The sequence below is a fragment of the Pectinophora gossypiella genome, chromosome 9, assembly GCF_024362695.1.
Source record: "Pectinophora gossypiella chromosome 9, ilPecGoss1.1, whole genome shotgun sequence".
Lineage (NCBI taxonomy): Eukaryota > Metazoa > Arthropoda > Insecta > Lepidoptera > Gelechiidae > Pectinophora > Pectinophora gossypiella.
This window is the reverse complement of record NC_065412.1, coordinates 7,692,414-7,713,131: the sequence shown is the minus strand read 5'-3', so window position 1 is coordinate 7,713,131 and position 20,718 is coordinate 7,692,414. Positions and strand designations below refer to the sequence as shown.

At 38.1% G+C, this 20,718-nt stretch overlaps 1 protein-coding gene across 2 annotated transcripts in view; it reads left to right on the top strand.

Annotated features, from left to right (window-relative positions):
- The first annotated feature begins 7,024 nt into the window (after nt 1-7,024).
- LOC126369501 (fasciclin-1) overlaps nt 7,025-20,718 on the top strand; it is a 64,613-nt gene continuing 50,919 nt past the window's right edge. The window contains exon 1 of one of the 2 annotated variants that reach the window (XM_050013941.1): nt 7,025-7,277. In XM_050013941.1, the coding sequence (XP_049869898.1) occupies nt 7,176-7,277 (102 nt within the window). In that variant the 5' untranslated portion in view covers nt 7,025-7,175. The remainder of the gene's footprint in view (nt 7,278-20,718) is intronic. The other variant, XM_050013943.1, reaches the window with a different exon arrangement.

Sequence of the window (20,718 nt, the reverse complement as noted above, 5' to 3'; positions counted from 1 at the left end):
TGTCCCATCGGGAATCGAACCCGGACCACCAGATCGTGAGCCTAACGCTCTTACCACTAGACCACGGAAGCTGTTGACCTAAATACTTACCTCTACTAAAATACAAGATGACAAATATCTTAAAAACAAGCTCTATTGGGAATTACGTTGACCCGATGTAGAACTCCAAAAGGGTAATAAAAGAAAACCAAACTTCGAAGGTAAAGACCCCTAAATCCCTTGACACTTATCTTGCCATATTGACAGGATCTGTGCTACGATAGTACTGTTTACATACCTATTTGCCATTGCAAATAAAGAAGTTTGCTAAGATAAATTTACTACTCTTGCTTATAGTTTAAGTACTTATGCTAACTTTTCAGTCATCAGTCGTCTAGACAGACTGTGTATCCTTTGCTAACTTTAGCTTGAAAAAAGCCCTATTGACATTAGCAAGCGGTGGCGGGAAAATGAAACTATTAGATGTAGAAACTCATAAGTACTAATAAGATTTAAAAAAATAATTGGTTAAGTAAATTCGTCATTCATCCATATCAGCGTGGTGGAGGATGCTCCATTTATTATTATTTGTAAATCAAGAGGGCTCGACTAATGCAGCCCGAATGGCCACTGCGACCTAGTCAGATCTATTAGGAGGAGGCCTAAGGAGGATGCTCCATACCCCCTCCGATTGTTTGAGGGGAAGCCTGTGCCCATCAGGAGGACTTTATATAAGTACTTAAGTTATTTAATTGTACGTTATGTGAAATACATCATAAAAAACGCGTTTCACTGAACACAATTTGGATTGTTTGTTTCAGAGTCACTGCTAACAAAATCCCTCGATTCTACTGTCGGCCATTTTATAGCCAGAAACAGCAGAGGTGACATGTGTTTTCCCGACAACCGTATCCGCTTCTGCGTCAGCTCTTAATATGACCTATAAGTAGGTAAGTGAGTAGAGTTTCTACCTTTCATATAGGTACCTAGAGACTACAGCGCCGTGGACTTATAAATTATTCTCATCTTAATCTCGGTATAATTTCGTTATGAATGAGACTAATGGATCTCCGCCCTTCAGTAGCGTATTAATAAATGAAAAGAGCTAACAACATGTGCATGATGTAAACATGCAAATATGATGTGTTTTAGCCCCTCTGCAATAAAAAAAGATAAATACGAACTGGGGAGTCATATGCACATTTTTGCCGTAAGGATATTATTTTGTATATGCTGTCTCATTATTTTGGACCAACATTTGCTTACGTTTCCATCGTAAATAATTAAAAGCAACATGTTTGTCCATGTTTCTGTGTGTTTACTGTTTACCATTGTTTGAGGTTTGTTTGCACTGGCACCATTCGTCGCTTGCATTACTTACCTATAACTTTTCGACTATTAAATAATACGCAGCGTTATTTTTTAAGTGCAATTACAAAATACTATGGAATTTTATGAATGTGCTTTATTGTGACGTCATAGAAAAACATAATACAATGTCGGACTTATTATCTACGTTTTTCTTGAATAAAATTCATAAATAAGTTAAAGGGAATGTATTTCGTCAGTTTTAGATCTGTCTTTATTTAGTAATCAGAATTATATAATTTGTCTTTGACACAGGATACTACCCAATCATACCTAAATAGATAGATATTGTGACATACCTATCTACGATTACCTACTACTTTGTTTTTGTATGATATGGCAATATATACCTATTATATTTAATATTCGATGTTTTCACAGTTTTACCCAGCTGTAAGGCTATTGTTACTAAAATTACTTCAGCTATGTTTTACCTAAGTAATCCTCTTCTCAGTTTCCTTGGTTACGCATAAAACAAACCACATTCCAAGCATGAAATCGTTTCAACAAACATTATACACTGTTATAACTTATAACACAAGCGCGGGCAAGCGGGCGAGCCGCTAACTTCGGCCAAACTTCGCTAAACCGCACTGGACTTAACTTAAATTCACTAAAAACTTCGGCGACTTACAGCTTTTATAAAATTACCTACTCTCTGAGATTTATATTAAAAAATATATCGTTCACAATGACATTATGTTGTCATATACCGGCGTAGTTATAAAATGCCACTAAAAATATTTTCATGGAAAATGTAGCCAAGACGAGATCATATCGATCGCTATGTCACAAAGTTATCAGATCTCATGTAGAGCTAAGCTTCTAACTCTACACGCCCAAGTTCACAAACTCTACAAATTATGTCTAATGTGTAGAATTTGTGAACTTAGGGTTTGTACAGTTAGGAGGTATTTGGTAAAATTAAAGAATTTTGCTTATCTGGTATAATTCAAAACTAAGTTATGAGGGTTCAACGTAACGTATCGAGGATAGGTAGCTTCGCTTTGCTCGTCTTGGCGGGGGCACTCCCTTTCCCCCAGATTTACGCTTGTGACCCCTAATGCTACACACATCACTTAAGTAATCAGGAGACAAATTGCAGCAACTTGTTATACGAAGTCTTTATACGAATATGATGAACTGTATCGTGACAGTTGAAGGCAATGGGCTTATTGCCATGACATATGACACAATCCCCGTGCTGAGGGGCTATTTCAAGTTACAACATGCCCGGGAAGACAAACAGCGGTTGATTTGAACGCTTTCGATTTTTTTTTATTGGCCAATTGTCCAGTATTGAAAAAAAAAATATCAGCCTAGCGTTATTCCGTTTTCGAAGAGTCCGCTTACCTAACCTGAAAACTTGGCAGGTCCGATTTTTTACAGAAGCGTCTGCCTTTCTGACCTACCAACCCGCGAACGGAAAACGAGCCCAATAAGGTTAGGTCAGATGAAATATTTTTATCTTAAATTAATTTAAATAAACATGTAGAAGGTACTATTAGTAAAATGTATCTACATAAACATAAACTGCCTATATACGTCCCACTGCTGGGCACAGGCCTCCCCTCAATCAACCGGAGGGGGTATGGAGCATACTCCACCATGCTGCTCCACTGCGGGTTGGTGGAGCAAAAAATGTTATCTATCAAGCTAAAAATTAAGTACTTTGAATTGCCTTATAATTTTCCATTCCCCAGACTGTAACGATACCTATCATAATATTAATAAAATATATATTATATTATAATAATATTTTTTTCATACCCTATCACGCTGCTCCACTACGATTTGGTGTGTCTGTTGTGGGCCGGATTTATCAAGGTAATCCAGATCGACAATGTTTCGTGTTTTCTGAAGCGCTTGAGAGGTGGAAAACCGGCAGCTCAACCTTCACTACAGATATTCAAATTCATCAGAAGACAAGTGGCAGCTACTTTTGATAAGAAGTTCCGAGATGAATGAATCGAACCGTACTCCGCATTTTAACAAAAACATTTCAATCAAGCATAGAAATATAAAAAATCTTGAGTTCTCCACATTTTTGTTCTTACGTATGTAAATCTCGGATCGCCTTGAACTTGCCCGGTACAGTAATGAAAGTCTTTTAACAAAAAAATTGTAAATGAACGGCCAAAGTTTCCTGGATTTGAATAGCTAACTCATTCATGAGTACAGGGAATCGAAGGAACAATCGACATGCCACGAAATAATGTTCGCCGATTTTGCTGTCATTTCAACTTTCAACCTTTCCCCCATTATTATAGACTACCACCTATTTTGATTGACAATGGCAATTCGTGAGGTCAGTGTTCACATTTAGCTGGAACACCTTTCGTTACATGGTTAAATCAGTTCCAATGAAGACAAAATCCACTTTGTAAATTATGTAAACAACATAGATGTTTTCGTTTTTCGTTGGGTTACCTAAGCGCATGAGCATTGGGTTAAAATAAGAATCTTAGATAAGAATATTATGTAGGTAAGTATGCTTTTAATATACTATTATTTTGACGCTCCATCACGCTGCTAGAAACTATATGTAAAATAAAGATACCTTTCACGTCTAGAAAATGCTTATTCAGTCTTGAAGAGGTCCAGAACGTAATTAAGCCAGCAGACACTTGAGTTTTCCGTATAATGAATAAGTGAATCACTTCGCGCGGATTGTTCAAATATGAATAACAAAAGGATTCAATCCGACCGTACTTAGTACATTTCGTTCTGCAGAATTCATCTATACTTATAATAAATCTGTAGAGAGGTCAATTCTGTACATTAAATATTTTTTCAAAATAACTATCAGGGGGTGATAAGTGGTCGATACTGATGCCAAAAATGCAATCAGTAAAATTTTTGTCTGTCTGTCTGTCTGTCTGTCTGTCTGTATGTTCCTTATAGAAACAAAAACTACTGGACGGATTTTAATGAAACTTGGTACAATTATTCTTCACACTCCTGGACAGGTTATAGTATACTTTTCATCACGCTACAATCAATAGGAGCAGAGTAGTGAAGGGAAATCATTTTGTATGAAAAATCTAAACCGCTCAAGTTAGACGTTTGAAATTTGGCATGCAGGTACCTTAGATACCGTAGAGGTGCACTAAGAAAGGAATTCCCGAAATTCCTACGGGAACGGGAATTAGCGGGAAAATCCTTTTGTATGAAAAATCTAAACCACTCAAGTTAGACGTTTGAAATTTGGCATGCAGGTACCTTAGATACCGTAGAGGTGTACTAAGAAAGGAATTCCCGAAATTCCTACGGGAACGGCAATTAGCGGGAAAATCCTTTTGTATGAAAAATCTAAACCACTCAAGTTAGACGTTTGAAATTTGGCATGCAGGTACCATAGGTACTGTAGAGGTGCACTAAGAAAGGAATTCCCAAAATTCTCACGGGAACGGGAATTAACGGGAAAATCCTTTTGTATGAAAAATCTAAACCATTCAAGTTAGATGTTTGAAATTTGGCTCGCAGGTACCTTAGATACCGTAGAGGTGCACTAAGAAAGGAATTCCCGAAATTCCCACGGGAACGGGAATTAGCGGGAAAATCCTTTTGTATGAAAAATCTAAACCATTCAAGTTAGACGTTTGAAATTTGTCATGCAGGTACCATAGGTACCGTAGAGGTGCACTAAGAAAGGAATTCCCGAAATTCCCACGAGAACGGGAATTAGCGGGAAAATCCTTTTGTATGAAAAATCTAAACCACTCAAGTTAGACGTTTGAAATTTGTCATGCAGGTACCTTAGATGCCGTAGAGGTGTACTAAGAAAGGAATTCCCGAAATTCCCACGGAAACGGGAATTAGCGGGAAAATCCTTTTGTATGAAAAATCTAAACCACTCAAGTTAGACGTTTGAAATTTGGCATGCAGGTACCATAGGTACCGTAGAGGTGCACTAAGAAAGAAATTCCCGAAATTCCCACGGGAACGGGAATTAGCGGGAAAATCCTTTTGTATGAAAAATCTAAACCACTCAAGTTAGACGTTTGAAATTTGGCATGCAGGTACTTTAGTAAACTTAAAGCTTAGTTGCAACAGGATATTACAAAATTCCCACGGGAACGGTAGTTAGCGGGAAAAACATTTGTATGAAAAAATCAAATCTAAATAAAAGGAGAAACTGACTGACTCAGTGACTGACGTATCAACGCATAGCCTGAACGGCTAAACGTAGGCATTTGAAATTTGGAAGGGACATAGCTTAGGTACCGTAGAGGTGCACTAAGAAAGGAATTCCCGGAATTCCCACGGGAACGGAAATTTGCGGGAAAATCCTTTTGTATGAAAAATCTAAACCGCTTAAGTTAGACGCTTGAAATTTGGCATGCAGGTACCTTAGTTAACTTAAAGCTTAGTTGCAACAGGATATTGCAAAATTCCCACGGAAACGGGAGTAAGCGGGAAAAAAACATTTGTATGAAAAAATCGAAACCGCGTAAGATAGATGTTTTCAATTCAATTCAATTAAATTATTTATTGCATTCCATGTAGTACAATGGGGTGTTACATAGGCATAGGAACTAAAACATGGACCCTGTAGGGCACAGCAACGTTGAAGGGAAGAGAGGAAGTGTGTATTAAAATTAAAACTCAATGAACAATCAATTAAAAAAAAAATCAATTCAATCAATTGATTCAATCTAGCATGCATGCATACCTTAGTAAATATAAAGTTTATTTTTGGCTGTATTTTGAAAAATGGGAGTTATTGGGAAAAAAAAAATTATGAAAAAATCTAAACTGCATAAGTATGCTCCCACACACACAAAGATCTCTCTCTTATATAACACGCCACGCGGACGAAGTCGCGGGCAAAAGCTAGTTATTAATAAACTTCCAAGTCGTAGAATAGAATGCAAGATACACGAGCTATGAAATCTTAATTTAGCTTCGATTATTTTAAAATTCAATTGAAACCACTAAAGAGTCTTATTATGTGGGAAGTTAAGAACATTTAAAAAGATTGAAAACATCAAACAGGAGCTTGTAAAATTCAAAGGGAAGTCGAAGATCTCATAGCGATAGGGAACAATAGCCCATAATCAGTTCCCGTCACGTTCAGCCTAAACGACCGAATAACAACGCGAGAGCAGGTAGTAGGTACGAGTATATACTGTGACGTCATCGGGCTTTTGTTTCTTTTTTAAACCTCTTAAGCTCGCACTTGCTTTTATGAGTCACATTGCCGAGGTGTTGCGGTACGAGCTTTTAATATAATTAAACTTGATATATGAAGACGGAATTAGATGACAAATTAGATTTAGCTACATTTTCCAAGTAGGAATTACCTACCTAAATAAAATGTAGGTAAGTATAAATAGCATAACCCGCTAACTTTCATAATTTAGAAGTAGTGGATACCTACTGAGCATATTAAATGTTCAGTTCAGTATGAACTGAACTGTATAAACGTATTATCTATCTATCTAACTGCTCTAAAAAAATATTAAAAAAAAAAAACAAATGAGCGCAAGAATTACTCTTACATAATTTAAGTACTTAGATACACATCTATGGATGAGTCAGTTCCCTCCTTCCTTTTGAACTTAACTTTAGATCGGTTCAAGTGCCATTACAATTTCGAATTCAACGGTTATCAAGTGATCATCGATGACAGTTTGTGCTCGCTCCGTCGCAGGTTCCAGCCGGCTGCGTGAGCGGGAGGGGCGATTGCGGTGCGTCCAGTTCGCCGCCGCGTCAGTGCCTCCCGGTGCGCGCCACTCGACGCTGCGTTGTTGTCGTGCGCGCTCTCAACTTCGCTTCATGCGACCCGCGAGTGCTCAGTGAACTCCAACTTCTGGATCCTCACCATGCGTGGACTAGTGATGTTATTACTTATGGCCACGGCCACCCTCGCCGACAGGAAAATGACCATCTACGAAAAACTCCGAGAGGACGCGGACCTCTCGCAGGTATTTAAAACTTTACAACAAGTTTCTCGTGCGTTGTTTTTACCGGCACTTTTTGTTTATTGGAAATATGTCCGTTGAATAAAGATACTACACTGATGCGATGAATGAACTAAGTTTCTCGGAAACTAAACAAGTATTCTTCTAAACAACTTTCCTTAAAGTCTGTCTCGTTGCCCTGTCCTGAGGTTATTATAAGTTGGTTCCCAACGGACTCGGTAATAATTTACCTGCGACTCTACCTTGTTACGCTAGTTTTAGCTTACCAAGCTGTTGTACTTGTGATAACTTAGGTTGTAGGTATATATAGGTATGAGTTACTACGATAATGTGCAAATGGGGTATTATGTTCATAGATTGTGTTGCAGTTAAATATAGTTTACATTGAGCTGCTGAGTGTACTGGTTTGCATAAGTTAATGAGTTGGCAGCTGCAGTTGATTATCGCGAGGAAGATTGATCGGCCATCTGTCCTGATGGCGAGGCTCGGTCCCGGCCGGTGGCGGCGTGACTCACGGGCTCGCCTTTGTAGGTACCTACTTTCACTCTCGGATGCTCCAGTTGGAGAGAACAGTTTGTTTGCAGTGACAACGCTATACAATTAGAAGGTACCAACCTGACCGTGACATCCACGATTTAGCAGCTTAGTCCAGCGATGCCTAAAGTGGTATCCGCGGATCTAGGGGTTCCGTAAAAAACCACTAGGGTTCGGCGAAATTATGTAACTCAGTGAAACAATGCGCGACTTTCCAGGCTACGTTCTCCAAACAAAATATAGAGGGCGCTGTTGAGATTGACCGTGATAATCAAAATATTCAAACATGGGTATTCTAACGGCAGAGGCATAATATACCTATAAAAATAATTATTGCTTTATATTTGTGAATGTAAATTGTTACTGGCAATAAATTTATTTTATTCTTTTCTTCTTCTTCTTTTATTTGGATCAGATACCTACCTACCTATAGAATTATGTTTCTACGTAAGTACCTCTACTTATTACATTGCTATAGCAGGTATATTGCTTCTATATTTTGTTCAGAATAATAGATGGAAGATATGTTGTGCCTGGGTGTAATAATAAAGGTTGTCATTTATACCCAAGAACAAAGATGACAGATGCATGTCTGTAATCCATGACATTAGATGGTTAAACGAAGGCAAATCTGCACAGCGCTATTGATATATATTTTTGAGGAACGTAGGTAGCCTGGAAAATCCTTCATTTCATTCTTCAGATACCGATTCTTCTATTCATACCTATTTAAGTACGTGTTGTCGCTGTCAGCCTAGCTTTTCAAAAATTTGGTAATCCGTGTATTCAAAAATTTGACAACCGTGCAGCCAAAAACAACTTTACAAATAACGACCATATTATATAATTTAATTAACACTGTAAATTCTAATTGAGCATCCGAACGGAACCTTTTCTCCTTTGACCTAAGTCTCTTCTTCTATCATGTGGGTTATGAGGTGGATTACCAACCTTATCCACACTGGTGTCAGGGTTAATATTGAATCGCCAAAGTCCTCTGACAGGACTCATGTAACGACCACCTACTTACACAGTAAGTAGTAATCGGGAACAAAAGTTTAACGTGCAGCTTCAGCAAGTAAAGAGTAAAGTGTTCGACTTTTAAAATATTTCTAATACTTAGAAGGTTTTGTTCATGTTTAAATTACAGTGACTTTGATTTATAATGGTTTGTTAGGAAGATCCATAAAATAAGGATTTGGTAACCGTTAACAGCTTGGGAACCGCTAGCTTAACCATTACGCAGATCTACTTACATCACTGAAGGTACCTACAGTACAGGCAAAAAATGCAATCAGAAAATTATTATTTTATTTAATGCCATAATAAGATCGATAAAAATAACTACTTACCTAGTACTTCATGTTCATAGCTTTTTATAACGAAGATATAACCAAATAAATTATCAAATAAAATCAACGATATTTTATCTCTGTGGTTTATACTTTTTATTCAATATTATAAAGTTCTATATTATAATTTTCGCTTCGGTTGAATCGTAAAGTTAAGGAATGGCCACCGTAACGCTTTCTCCAAAGATCAAAGACTTACAAGAAGTGTTGAAGGAAAGTCGCGGACGCCAGGAGAACCCATCCTTATAAAGCTTTGTTTATTCAGTGAACTAAGACATCTTAATTTTGTATTTTTTTGGAATTTACATATATGAAAATACTATAAACTTCAAATTATGCTTATCTTGAAGAACAATCGTAACTAACTTGAGTTTGTCCATTGACAAGCATCGCGTTTCCGAATACGAATGCTAATGTACATTTTCATCGATTAGATTTATCGTGTATCAGAATTTGAATTCAGTACTAAGTACATAACTAATAAGGAATATTTTTGTGCTCACTTGTTTTTTTATAATTTTTTTGGAGCAGATCATACGGAACTGAACTTATACTTAGTTATGTACAGTCATGAGCAATATAATGTACCCACTTTAGGACTCTGTCGCACTAACATATTTGACATTTAGTGAGACTTACAGTTCAATTTATCAAATAAGTTAATGTGACATGGTACCAAAGTGTATACATATTAATGCTCGTGACCGTAGGTACCTACTACCTCAAAATTACGGTAGTTGGCGGCCACCTATTACATACTTTATTATCGTTATGGGTTAAATAATTATGTTTACTAGCGGAAATCAAAACAAAACATCACTAAAGTACCTAATTTTATTTACATTCTGAATTCAAATTCTAAAAAAAGAAGCATTTAAAATATATGCACTACACCGCGCCGGCGCTAGAACACCTAATGAAGACGTCGTCAGTGTAACGTAACCTATTAGCTATACTGCTGCTAAACACAGTGAATAATATTGAAGAAAATTGTAGACATAAGTAATTTAATTATAAGTAGTTGAATTTTAATAACAGAGTAGTAACGTGAGAAACAACAGGGAATAATATGTAACTTTTAACTTTGATATTCTACTTTTAATCGTGAGTCTGGAGTCTTAAATTCACTTAAGACACTCAATTACTGTCTCACGTTTTGGTGAGATTTGTCTCAACGTTTACAACGCAACTTATCGAGCCACCGCCGCGGCCGAGTCGCAGCCGTATGCATTAGCATGAAACTGCTTCAGAGGGTCTTCCGCTCTCCTCTATTGGTCACTGATGCTTTTCTAATAGCAGACCTTCCTTACATGTAAATGTCTAACTTTGTATAATTAACTTGCAAGAAGGACAGGTATGAAAGGTAAATGCAACCTTTGGAAGTTAGACCTCTTTAGCAAACATTTACCTGTACCTATTTGGCTTAATCGCTTTTCGACAAAAGTGATAATACACGAAAATGGTTTCATTAATTTTACCTTATTCATTTTGCATGACGCACGCCTACAGGTAATTCTAGGTTAGGTAGAAATCAGAACCACGGTTCGCCAGAAAACTTTGTATTACAAGAAACTTCCTTCTATAAGTGAGAAGTGTAGGATGTTAAGTATAGAGATCAATTTAAATATTTTTTTCTTTGTTTCAAACTAACAGACCGTAGGCAAGTTTAGAAACAACCTTGAAATCAAATCAACTATTGACCAAATAAAAACCGTCAAAAGCTCCGTGAATAATTTAAATCAGTCTGATAGAGCAGGTGATTTGATAATTATTTTTTTTAGTATTTTCAAATACTTATGAGTTAATTTAGTGTAGGTAGGATCGATTGACCTATAGATATCAGAATTTGTTCTAATATTTCGCAGAGAAACAGAACTGTTTGTTTTTTGTAGAAAGCTGATCTGAAGACAGTACTACTCGCTATATTATACATTTTCTACAACTTAGCGGAGTCAAAGTTTAAAAGTAACGTCATGTTATTTTTAAGTAGGTAGGTATATTATTATACTTCAAAAAGGCAAACGGTGGGAGTGCAAGATGAGACTGCAAACTGTGCGGGAATATACCATATTCGTGGAAAAGCTTATCCACGATTCTCGTTGCTTGGTGACTCTATGAAAACTTTGCCTGGACTTACAGGACCTTTATTTTTGTACGATACGTTTCTTTAATTTAATTGTAAATCTTTAAGTCATCCGCTTCTTAATGTACATAAGTAGGTGTTTCCTGTTAGACCTAACAATATTTACCTCTGGTTCGTATATTAGATACACTCCATCACACTGCTACAGAGCAGTGAGCTACTTCGCTAAGGCAAGTTGTGATATAACAGTTTACCATGTTATAATACACGACGAGGAGGGTGCGTAAAATACCGGATTTGTTGATTTGAGATTGAATGCGCAAGGCTAAAGTATGCAAAAGAAAGCCACACGTGCTGAATTAGCGGGACCTTGCAGGCATAATTGAACTGAACGTCTCAAACGGTTGCATCCGTTTGTCTTCTTCGTAATTAGCGACTATTGGCACAATACAATGTCCTCGTTGTAGGAAAATTTCGAACATCACTGCCTTAAGTAGGTAACCAGAAGAAGGTATTTTCGAACCAAGTCATGGATTGTAAACATGGGCTAAATGACATAAAATCGTTAGTTTGTATACCAAATTTTAATCTTTTTAATTTAATTTTGGTTCTGGCACATATATATTTTCATCTTATTATTGAAATAGAGCTATTATTTACTACCTATCTATTTTTGAACATAAATTAAAGGATTTTTTATCGAAAAAGGCATTTTTGTAGCAGAAATATAACAACAATTAACCACTGAAGATTGTTACAAATCAATACAGTTTGAAACAACCATTATGGATGATGTGAGTACGCTATGAGCCCTATTACGTGGAAGCATCTCAGAATAAGCGTTGAATATTTCTTGAACCACGCAAGTGCTCGTCTTACTGGCTTCCTGGCGTAATTACTGAGAACAACGGGACCCTTCGTCAATAAACGGATGGTTTAATTTCGTCTGAGCTTCCTCTGACACAACTCAGACTATCAAGTTTCACCACGGGCCCGACGATGAGGGTCGTATCATTATTACAATTGTCACATAATCACTAAATTGGATTATTAAATCATATACAGTCTATTGCGAGCGACGACGATAAAATAATGTCTATACATATTATTTTTTATTACTAAGTACTAGACGATTCTACGAAGAACTTTATCGTACAGAACCGAAGAATGCAAAGAGCAACAGATAGTGTTCCGAGAAGACCCTACGAAGCGAAACCTAGTTATAAATAAATACAAGAAAAATCTGAATACATTCACCGTTATATAATGAAATATTTCCATCTCTTTATTTAGAGAAAACTGCGCCAACACGCGTATGATAAAGGTATGTGACATTCTGTGACTTTGGCTGGAGGTAGCCTAAAGTATTTTAATAACTCTTCTTACCGACCCAACAACGAGCTGGCATGCAGACGCCACGGTTACCAAAATTAAATTCCTGCAGGTGGAATTGATACAATATTAATAAACAGAATATTACGACACGTAGGTATTATAGCTCTTGTACATACTTGATGTGGTCCAAATTGTACCTGAAATGAGTAAATATGCTAAAACTGGCACAAATTAAACTGAAATTTTCACTAAATAATGAAATATTTATAACGGGTATCCGACGTTTTTCACCTGCTAACCTCTGAAATACCAGTTACTATGCATTAAGGAAAGTCGGCAGTGGTAGATATCAATATTCACCTCTTCACAGAGTATAAATAGGGTGGCGTTGTCGAAAAATGGTTCCATTAAAGAAACGACTCGTTTTCACATCCCAGTGCGGTTTAAGGCGAGCCTGATGTAATTGGAGTGGAGTGAAGTGTAGGAAATTACAATGGCTTTAATGCACGACGCTTCCAGCGGTGAAGGAAACGATCGGCGATGAAAATGTTGCAGTCTATCCGCTGTAAGGACTGTTTTACGGTACACGAATAACCTTTTTAATTACACATCGCGATCGACAGAATTTTTAACGACAAATAAATATGGCGGCAGCGGGTAGAATCAATTCAGTTTAAATCACAACGCTACAGCAAATAGGAAACGTTTTCTATCTAGCGTTGTTAATAGAACTGTGTTGTTCTGGTACAGATATCTGGAGAATGAACTAGGGAAGTATTTTTCTAGTCAGCCAGTAAGTGCAATGATTTGAAATTTCCCAAAGTCTGTCTGCAACAGTAGGTAAACAAAGGAAAAACTTATTAAAGTAGGTGAGTAGATACCAAAAATAGCCAGTGACTATATGCAAATAAAGTACCCAACTATTTCCTGTTGGTGCTGGTGTTGGTTCCTGGGACGTGCGTAGGTACCAATTGGTAGGAATTCAATAAACGCCGATGCGGGCGTGTGATGTTACTCATCTGTCACATTCGTATTCTGACTCTGTCGCGCCACCTGATACATGTAAAGTGTCTCCTATCCTAACGTATTTCAACGGCTTTTTGTCAGGCAAGTTTTATTTGACACGATAAAATAAATAAGTATAAATACGCACGGGAATTCGGAAGTTTTATAAATGGATGTCGTTTGACAATTTGTTTTCAGTTGTACTTTAGTGTAGTGATGGCGAATGGTCCGTTTGTTAGCGATTTTCACAAAACACGATAGTTTCTGTGTTATCCATTGCCGCTTTTGCGTCTGTTCAAGATTGATCGACACTTATCTTTCACGATGGTGCTGTATCGATTATATATATCTCCTATAAATTATGCAACAAAAAAAAATCCTGAGTAGTTGCTGACTATTTGCAACGAACTCTTCGATAGTACAAAATCACACTATTGTTCTATTTCGCCTCATATAGGAAACGAAGTTAGAAACTACGTCATCCGACGACGAATGGAATTCCTTAACAGCCTCCGTGGTCTAGTGGTTAGAGCGTTAGGCTCACGATCTGGAGGTCCGGGTTCGATTCCCGATGGGGACATTGTTGAAATCACTTTGTGAGACTGTCCTTTGTTTGGTAAGGACTTTTCAGGCTTGAATCACCTGATTGTCCGAAAAAGTAAGATGATTCCGTGCTTCGGAGGGCACGTTAAGCCGTTGGTCCCGGCTATTAGCCGTAAAAAACACCTCCACCAACCCGCAGAGGAGCAGCGTGGTGGAGTATGCTCCATACCCCCTCCGGTTGATTGTGGGGAGGCCTGTGCCCAGCAGTGGGACGTATATAGGCAGTTTATGTAGTTACCTACTGGGCAGATAGTGGATGAGAGTCAGCATTAGTAGGAAATAGCATAACATGAACAGCCTATATATTATATGACTCACTACTGGGCACAGTCCTTTTTTACGGCTAATAGAAGGGACCAACGGCTTCAGGCACGATGCCCTCCGAAGCATAATTTTTCGGACAATCAGGTGATTCAAGCCTGCAATATCCTTTACAAATAAAGAACAGTCTCACAACGTGATTTCGACAATGGCCCCACAGGGAACAGAATTCAGATCGTGAGACCAAAGCTCTAATCACTAGACCACGGAGGCTGTTGTGTAGTAGAAAATACTGAAGAATAATGTAGTGTAATGTAAAAACAGTTTTGATTTTGTGATCTTTTATTTTCTAGTGCCTTTATCGCCAGCCGATAACAGTCACTTGTAACCTTGACCTTAGTAGTTTATCGTACTCAGAAGTCATAATTACATTTAATGCAGATAATGATTTTAGTTTATAATTGCCATTGTTCCTTTAATAACCCGATAACCTATGTTACCAGACATTTCATTAGCTATCTCAGGACGAATAGAGGTACCTATCGAATAACCGATTATTGTCAATTTGTGGTTTTGTTCATCATGTCACATGTACCAAAACGAAACACAAAGCACACAAAAAAAAGCTCAGTGAGATATGGGTAGTCTTCGCCTTAAATGAACCTTAACTTTAACCTTAGTCCATCTTGCAATGGATGAACCTCTGACTACCCCAATTGGGATATAGTCGTGAGCTTATGTTATGTGTTATGCGGTTTTACCTATACTGTAAGGTTAGGTTTAGGTGGTTTATTCGCGTGACTTTTGATTTGCGTAATTGCTGCAGGGTAATAATGACAACGAAGTTATACCTTTACAAACTTAAAAAAAAAAAAATTCATAACAAAAGATGTTCTAAAAGTGGGTCTCATGAAAAGGGGACAGAAACCCACTTCAGTCGTTCTCCATTAAAATTTTAATATACAAATAAATCTGATGTTTGGAACGTTTTAATATAACGCGGGTCGAGGGCAGATAACTTTGAACTGGAGGCAAATAATCGTGGCCCTCTCCTGACAGTGATGCGGGTGACGCATGCTCGCTCCTCATCCCGCTTTCTTTGCTCCGTGGATTTTAATATGAAATGCCTATTACGCTGTAGTCAGGCTCGTCATGAAATTAAATTCTTTAAAGGAAATGCTCAGTTTGATAAGCCGTAACATTATTCCGTGCAATTTCTTAACAATACGTAGAGTTTTTGAAAAAATATTCTAGAAAATAACTTACTATCACGTGGACTTGAAAGGAGACAGGAAGGAGATCCCAAAAAAGCATAGGTAATTTACTTAGGTTAGGTTAAAAGAAATAATTTGAGCCTAAACTTATTAATTCGACATAAAAAATGTGTAAAAAAATCAATCAGTCTGAGTGTAAACATCACGGCAAGATATAGTACCTGCTACTTACCTACTTACTGTGATAGGAAAGAGAACAATCTCTTGATACTTGCCTAAAACGTGCATTGTCGTGTTGTCAGCCATTTAGAGAGAATATTCTGTGTCAGCGCTTAAGCATACGGTAGCGACCTTTCTCACAGAACAACACATTTAATACGATATCAATACACAACAAACACGCAAACAACAAACAATTGAATTTGCTAAATATAGGATCTGTCAAATTTAATATCTGTCAAAAGTAGAACCTGCAAAAGCAGAATCTGTCCAATGTAGAATCTGTCAAAAGCAGAATCTGTCGTAAGTATGTCAAATCTGTCATAAGTAAAATCTGTCAAACGTAGACTATGATGTCAAACGTCAAAACGTCTCTAGAATTTGTATGAAATAATGAGTAATGGCGTCATAATAAAAGAATAAGAATAAAATAAATTTATTGCAAGTAACAATTTACATTTGCTATAAGAACAAGGTAATTATGAATATTACGAATACGGGCAAAAGGAAATGGCTCAGCTAATTATTATTATTTATTTACATTTCACGGCTTTACAGTGCGGAGGCGCCAGTGCGTCGTGAAACTTTAAATATAAACGATAATATAATTAAACATATGAAACTTAGGTGTAAACAATATAAAAACATATTTAATTTTCACACATCATTCATCTTCTCGCAGAACCTCAGACACTCGCGACACACATACGTCCACTCACTCACAATTACTCACAAACAGATCACACTCTGGTGCTGATGCAAGGAGTGCATTAAGCATGTGCACGGCACGGAGGAGTGGCGAGTGTGTGCGCGCCACAGTGCGCGCCGCCGACATGGCCAGCAGCGGGTGGCTGCGCGGCCGCAGGTTGTGTCTGGGCACGTTGGGGACGTACAGTACGTAATGCTGTGATGGAGCCATGTAATGGCGACATCTAGCGCTGGTTGCGCGTCGAACCATTTGTTTAATACAGCCCGGCCAACACTATCAACCTTACCCTAATATCGCAGATCAATGCGACATCGAATCGCATTGTAACGAAGGCTCTGTAGGCAAATCACGCTACGTTATCGACGAAGAAGCCTACCGCGAACATGTCATGTGTCCGTTGCAGCCCTGAGGCTCCGTATAGCCTCTTTATATTCACAGTCGTGCCTACAAACTAATATTATATTCCGAAGCTGCTATAGGCCACGTACGTTCATTCCAGAACGTCGAAACACCTACTTGCTGATCTAACAAAAATAAATTCGATCTTATTATTAAGCAGAAACTTAATGGAAGATACGCTCAAATAAAACATTGTATTAAACACAATATCCACATATACTTATAATCACGAACCCGTAGTGGAGCAGCGTGGTGGAGTACGCTCCATACGCGGTTGATTGAGGGGATGCCTGCGCCCAGCAGTGGGACGTATGTAGGCTGTTTATGTTTTTATGTTACTTATAATAGATAAAATGCATACGTTTTCTAGACAAGTACTCATCATCATCGTCCACACGTCCCCACTACTGGGGCACGGGCCTTCCCTATGAGTGGATAGGGAGATCGGGCCTTAAACCATCACGCGGGCCCAGTGCGGATTGATGGTTACGACTGCTAATGCAGCCGGGATCAACGGCTTAACGTGCCTTCCGAAGCACGGAGGAGCTCGAGATGAAAACTTTAATTCCCGTTGTAAAAACTCTTTAATAGGAAGGCAGGGCACTGGCAACTTTTCTTTTTCAAATTGTTCTTTCTTGTTCTCTTTTTTCATTTGCCTAGAGGTTAGGTAATAAAGCTCTTTTTACGTAAGTTTTGCGCACACATACGTAGGTAATATGAATCTTTGACTGGAACAATTGTCTATGACGTCTATGTAGACTGTCAGAACGTTAACCTCCCTCAAATTGCATTTAATAGTTAAATAAGGTTGGAGTCATGCGCTCACCGTCAGCTTTGGTTGCAACTTATGTGGGCGTATCCTGTGTGTCATAATATAATGTTTGTTTTACTAAGATGTCTGTGTCTAGATGACCAAGCACTTGTAGTTTTATACAAATTATTGGATATAAAATACTGCTGTGCCGAGGTTTTGCTTGTAGCTTCTTATCCTCAGCTATACAGATTGTGAAGCAACGAATAGTCTTAAGCGGAAAATACGTTCATTATGTAAAAATTGACGATTCAAAAAGTAACCATGTTACCTACTGAATGAAGATATTTTTGAATTTGAATCTGTTCTGCACAATAAAGTAGCTATAAATATACTAAGTAGGTACGATTTTATTGAAATACAGCATACATAATATTGATTTCGTCTCGCCTATTATTACATTCTCTCTCGAAATTCACGCATGTATTTATATGATAGGATCTGAATTTTTGAATATTGATTGTTTAAAGCAGCGAGGTTTCCCAATTTATTTCAATATTAGGAAAATGTACGGTTGGTTTACGTAGGGGAGTACGGTCAGATATCAAGAGTGATCATGTTTGTTACTGGATGAAAAGGGATCATATTATATCCGTTGTTTTGATATTTGTATTACATGTAACAATGACGGAATATTTTATATACAACCTCATCATCATCAGCCCATTAACGTCCCCACTGCTGGGGCACGGGCCTTCCCTATGGATGGATAGGGAGATCGGGCCTTAAACCATCACGCGGGCCCAGTGCGGATTGATGGTTATTAAAGACTGCTAATGCAGCCGGGACCAACGGCTTAACGTGCCTTCCGAAGCACGGAGAAGCTCGAGATGAAAACTTTTTTTTTGTGGTCACCCATCCTATGACCGGCCTTTGCGAAAGTTCAACAATCGCAGACCGAGCGCGTTAACCGCTGCGCCACCGAGCTCCTCAACCTAGTACTCGTTTATCACACTTACCTAACCAGAACGTCTTCATAGTATTTCTCCTTTCATGTCAAACAGTTCACAGAACACTAAATACTTACGTACCAAACACTGAGTGTCAATGGCTAGGAACTTCAAGTAACAGACGTCTCTCGTGTGTGAAATCAGAAAACTTGTAACAAAGGAAGCTGATGGATCCTTAAGTGGAGAGGAAAAAGGTTGGTATTCGCTCGCTAATGATGTAAAGAGTCGTCAACGGGAACGTGACATGTTCGCGACAGCCCGTCATTGTCTAAGACCAGACGTTATCGCGTTACTCACCTTCCCCTTTCTATGGCTGCAACGCCTGCTCAACTAACACGAGCAAACACGTACTCGCGCCACACTTACGACGTTGCATTATGTTTAAACTGAGGTAGATATATAAATATAGGTACATTGGGAACATTATCGAAATCACTTTGTGAGACTGTCCTTTGTTTGGCAAGGACTTTGGACGGCTTGATTCACCTGATTGTCCGAAAAAAATGTATGATTCTGTGTTATATATAATAACATAACATCGTGCCCTCCGACTCATATAGAGTCGGAGGGCACGATGTTATGTTATTTCCTACTAATGCTGACTCTCATCCTCTGTCTGCCCTGGTAGGTAACTAGTTAAGTTACACATTAACTAGAGTTCTTGGCATAACTAAGTGGAAAGAAAAGAACAAAGAATTTCCGTTCGTCATAGGATGACGTAGTGAAAGAATCACGTGATTGTCCGATAAAGTATGATGATTCTGTGCTTCGGAGAGCACGTTAAGCCGAGATAGATACTTAATGAAAACTTTACCGTGAAGTGCGTTAAGTATGTGAATAGATAAAGCAGTGCTAATTTTATCAAAATCTGTTTCCATAGTCGTTTGGTGTAGTGAAGCTTGCACGGATGTAGAATTTGAAAGAAAGCGTTGCCTCTAAAAATTAAAAAATGAAACCCGCATTCTTAAATAATAAATCTAATTTTCTTTTTTCAAAAGGATCAAGATAAAAAAGGAGGATAAAGAGGAGAGTTTAAAAATCGATAGAATGTCATAGTCAAATTAAAAGTACTGGATGAAAAGGGATCTTCGCACGTTTTAAACTGCACTCATGGTCCATTAAATCTGTCATCAGACACAATTTATTGCTGGTTCTCGGTCCCTACCAATAAAAGTTGATGATCCGTGATCTGTATGCCGAAACTTCCACAATGGGGCGATAAGTTGGCATTATTACAAGCGCCAGCGTCGCCGCCATCTGTCCAAGTTGAAGGCCGCCATTGTAGACTGTATTGTCTTTAGTCATAAAACACAAAAGCCTATTCTCGTATGCACGAGATAAACGTAATCCGCATTCGTATGCGTGCTGCTGATTTACAATGTCTCTTCGTGTAAGGGCGGGGCTCATACCTCGTACAGTAGACAAAATTTTGATTTATCGCTAACAGTAATTTTATATGAGAATTGTCGACAATTTAGCGAACGACACGCTCGCTCAGGCTGATGAGCAAAGTTTGTTTCAAACCAAATTTCAACAACGCGAGGGTTCACATACCGGCGACTGCCGTGATTTCTTTGAGAAGGGTCCTCTGAGAACTTTATTTAGGTTCAGCTTTCAAATTCATCAAAGGAATTTTATAATTACCTATGTCTACCGACTACTATTCAAAAAGTATTTCCTAGGTGATATTGAGAATAAGTACATATATAGGATGTTAGTGACATCGTAACGAATACTGAGGGCGATGATTCAGACCATGATTCTGAGTTGATATCAAGTGGATTTTCCTATCGGAAAATTCATGAAAATTTTAGTGCTTTTATAAGTAATTTCCGTTCCTTCTTGCGACGGAAAATTCTACATGATATCAACTCAGAATAATAATCTGAACCATCCCTCAAAGTTTTCGTTACGATGTCACTAACACCCTGCAAATGTTTTTTTAGGTTAAGTAAGCAGACCCCGGGAA